This window comes from Tenrec ecaudatus, chromosome 6, assembly GCF_050624435.1.
Source record: "Tenrec ecaudatus isolate mTenEca1 chromosome 6, mTenEca1.hap1, whole genome shotgun sequence".
In the NCBI taxonomy this organism is placed as follows: Eukaryota; Metazoa; Chordata; class Mammalia; order Afrosoricida; family Tenrecidae; genus Tenrec; species Tenrec ecaudatus.
Genome location: NC_134535.1, coordinates 77,061,305 through 77,063,790, shown reverse-complemented (window position 1 = coordinate 77,063,790; position 2,486 = coordinate 77,061,305). Strand labels below are relative to the sequence as shown.

General features: G+C 33.1%; 1 protein-coding gene across 1 annotated transcript; it reads left to right on the top strand.

Moving 5' to 3' along the window:
- Positions 1-967: 967 nt before the first annotated feature.
- LOC142450923 (olfactory receptor 6C2-like) lies at positions 968-1,927 on the top strand. The gene has a single exon (XM_075552858.1). The coding sequence runs from the start codon at positions 989-991 to the stop codon at positions 1,925-1,927; it is 939 nt and encodes a 312-aa protein (XP_075408973.1). The 5' UTR covers positions 968-988.
- Positions 1,928-2,486: the final 559 nt, after the last annotated feature.

Below are 2,486 nucleotides of genomic sequence, written 5' to 3'. Positions count from 1 at the left end.
AGAAATAGGGTAAAGGACTGGAGGGAAAGAGAAAAAGACTAGGCAAAAGAAGGAAAAAGATCTGTTGCATATTAGGCCTCTCTCCAGGAGCTGACTGATGTCTAGAAGGCACTGATAAACAACAATATCCAACAGTAAGGCTTTTCCACGACTTCAACTTTTTGTAATCATAAAATTGGATAGTTGAATTCTTATGGTATATATTCTATTTATAGCACTGTAATTTTCAAACTTTAATGTATTTAAAACTCACCTGGAGAAATAATGACTCCAGAATCAGGGGTCTTAAATCAGGACAGAGTCTCCTTGACTTTTGACATTTTGCAAACCTAGTGATGTATTTAAAAGAAAACAACAGTGCCATATTGAATAAGCGAACATGGAAATCATACATGTCAGTGGATAGGAACATAAATGAGGTACTTATAAGGATCTCTTTTTTAATTAAAAATTTTTAGATATAGTAGTTCTGAGTTTGATTAGGTAGATATATAGTATTTTGTAACCTTCTGTAACTATTGGCTTATGTAATCATTTTAAATAAAAGAATGAAGACTAGTCCATCGAGTAAAGACACGATACTAGACTTTTGAACTTGTAAGTAGAGAAAAAAAAGATTTGAAGTAAAAATATTTCAAACTGCTTCTGAATTCATTTAAAGTCAATAGCATCCTCTAATAATATTGCTAAAATAAACTAATCAAGTATATTCCCAATGTCAAATTAACTGATAAAATAAATTTGAATAAGTAAGAACTAGTTGGAATTATAAAGAAATTAATAGAAGAAAAACATATTTGAGGAAAAGTTTCCCTAGATCAGTTATATATGCAAAAGATACATTGATGAAATCCAGAAGGAAATTATATGCTAATTATATTAATTGGAACTTCTAATTAATTTCTATTACTTATATAATTTACTATCATTTTTTCCCATTTTCAGTTTCAATCACACAGGCAGAGTGGGCTGAAAGCCGAAGTCAGTCATGAGAAACCATACCAGAGTAACTACTTTCATCCTGCTGGGATTGACAGATGACCCACAACTGAAAGTTCTGATATTTATCTTTCTGCTTGTTACTTATATGTTGAGTGTCACTGGAAATCTCACAATCATCACTCTCACCATAGTGAGTCCTCAACTTAAATCTGCCATGTACTTTTTCCTCCAAAATTTCTCAGTCTTAGAGATTTCTTTTACTACAGTCTGTGTTCCTAGATTCCTTTACAGCATGTCTACTGGAGACAATAGGATCACTTACAATGCTTGTGCTAGTCAACTATTTTTTTTCATTCTCTTTGGAGCAACAGAATTTTTTCTGCTGGCTACCATGTCCTATGATCGCTATGTGGCCATCTGCAAACCCCTGCATTATGTGACCATCATGAACAGCCGAGTCTGTAGAAGGTTTGTTCTCTTCTGTTGGGCTGGTGGGTTGTTAATCATCACCCCTCCACTTAGCCTAGTTTTAAATCTCGAATTTTGTGACTCCAATGTCATTGATCATTTTATCTGTGATGCATCACCTATCTTCAAGATCTCTTGCTCAGACACATGGTTCATTGAGCAGATGGTTATAGCCTGTGCTGTGTTGACCTTCATTATGACCCTTGTGTGTGTAATTCTGTCTTACATATACATCATTAGGACAATTCTAAAATTCCCCTCTGCCCAGCAAAGGAAGAAGGCTTTTTCCACATGTTCTTCTCACATGATCGTTGTATCTATTACTTATGGAAGTTGTATCTTCATTTACATTAAACCTTCCGCAAAAGAAGAAGTAGACATTAATAAAGGTGTGTCGATACTCACTACTTCCATTGCCCCAATGCTAAATCCCTTTATATATACCTTGAGAAACCAACAAGTGAAACAAGCTTTGAATGACTCAATCAAAAGACTTGCATTTCTTTCCAAGAAGTAGGAACATGCTAAAATTGGAGAAAAAAGTTATCAGGATAATATGATTTAGTGATTACAGGACATAAGAAAATTGGAAGCTATTTTTGATCCTTTATAATGCAAGTATTGAGATTGTTATTAAGCTTTCAGGAACAATAAAAGAAAAAATTTTGAATATTCTAAAACATACTAATAAAATGTGAACGTGTAATTTCATGTCTTTTGGTTTGTATTTTATAAATTATTTTTAATAGAACTTTTTACAATTACTTTTTTCCTACCAATTCCAGGAGCCTTGTTTATTGGCTAATGCTTTTAGTCAGCTAGAACTTCTTCTATCAGTACAGCACCATTGACTCTTGCTCATATGCTACATGCTGAAATGGTGGCATGTTGACTGATTCTTTTTAGTACGTAACTGTGTGTTCTTTTCACTTTTTTTGATGCTTTCTGCATCATTCAATATTGTGTTTATAGAATCTTCAATATTGCAACTCAAGCTTTGAGTTTTTTCTTGAGTTTTTTTTTCAGTGTAACATGTTATATATGTTCTTCCTTTTTGGTTTTCTAACTTTGCGTCT

Bases quoted from the DNA above. Each gene is read 5' to 3' on its own strand.
- LOC142450923 (XM_075552858.1), top strand. From the start codon at position 989: ATGAGAAACCATACCAGAGTAACTACTTTCATCCTGCTGGGATTGACA.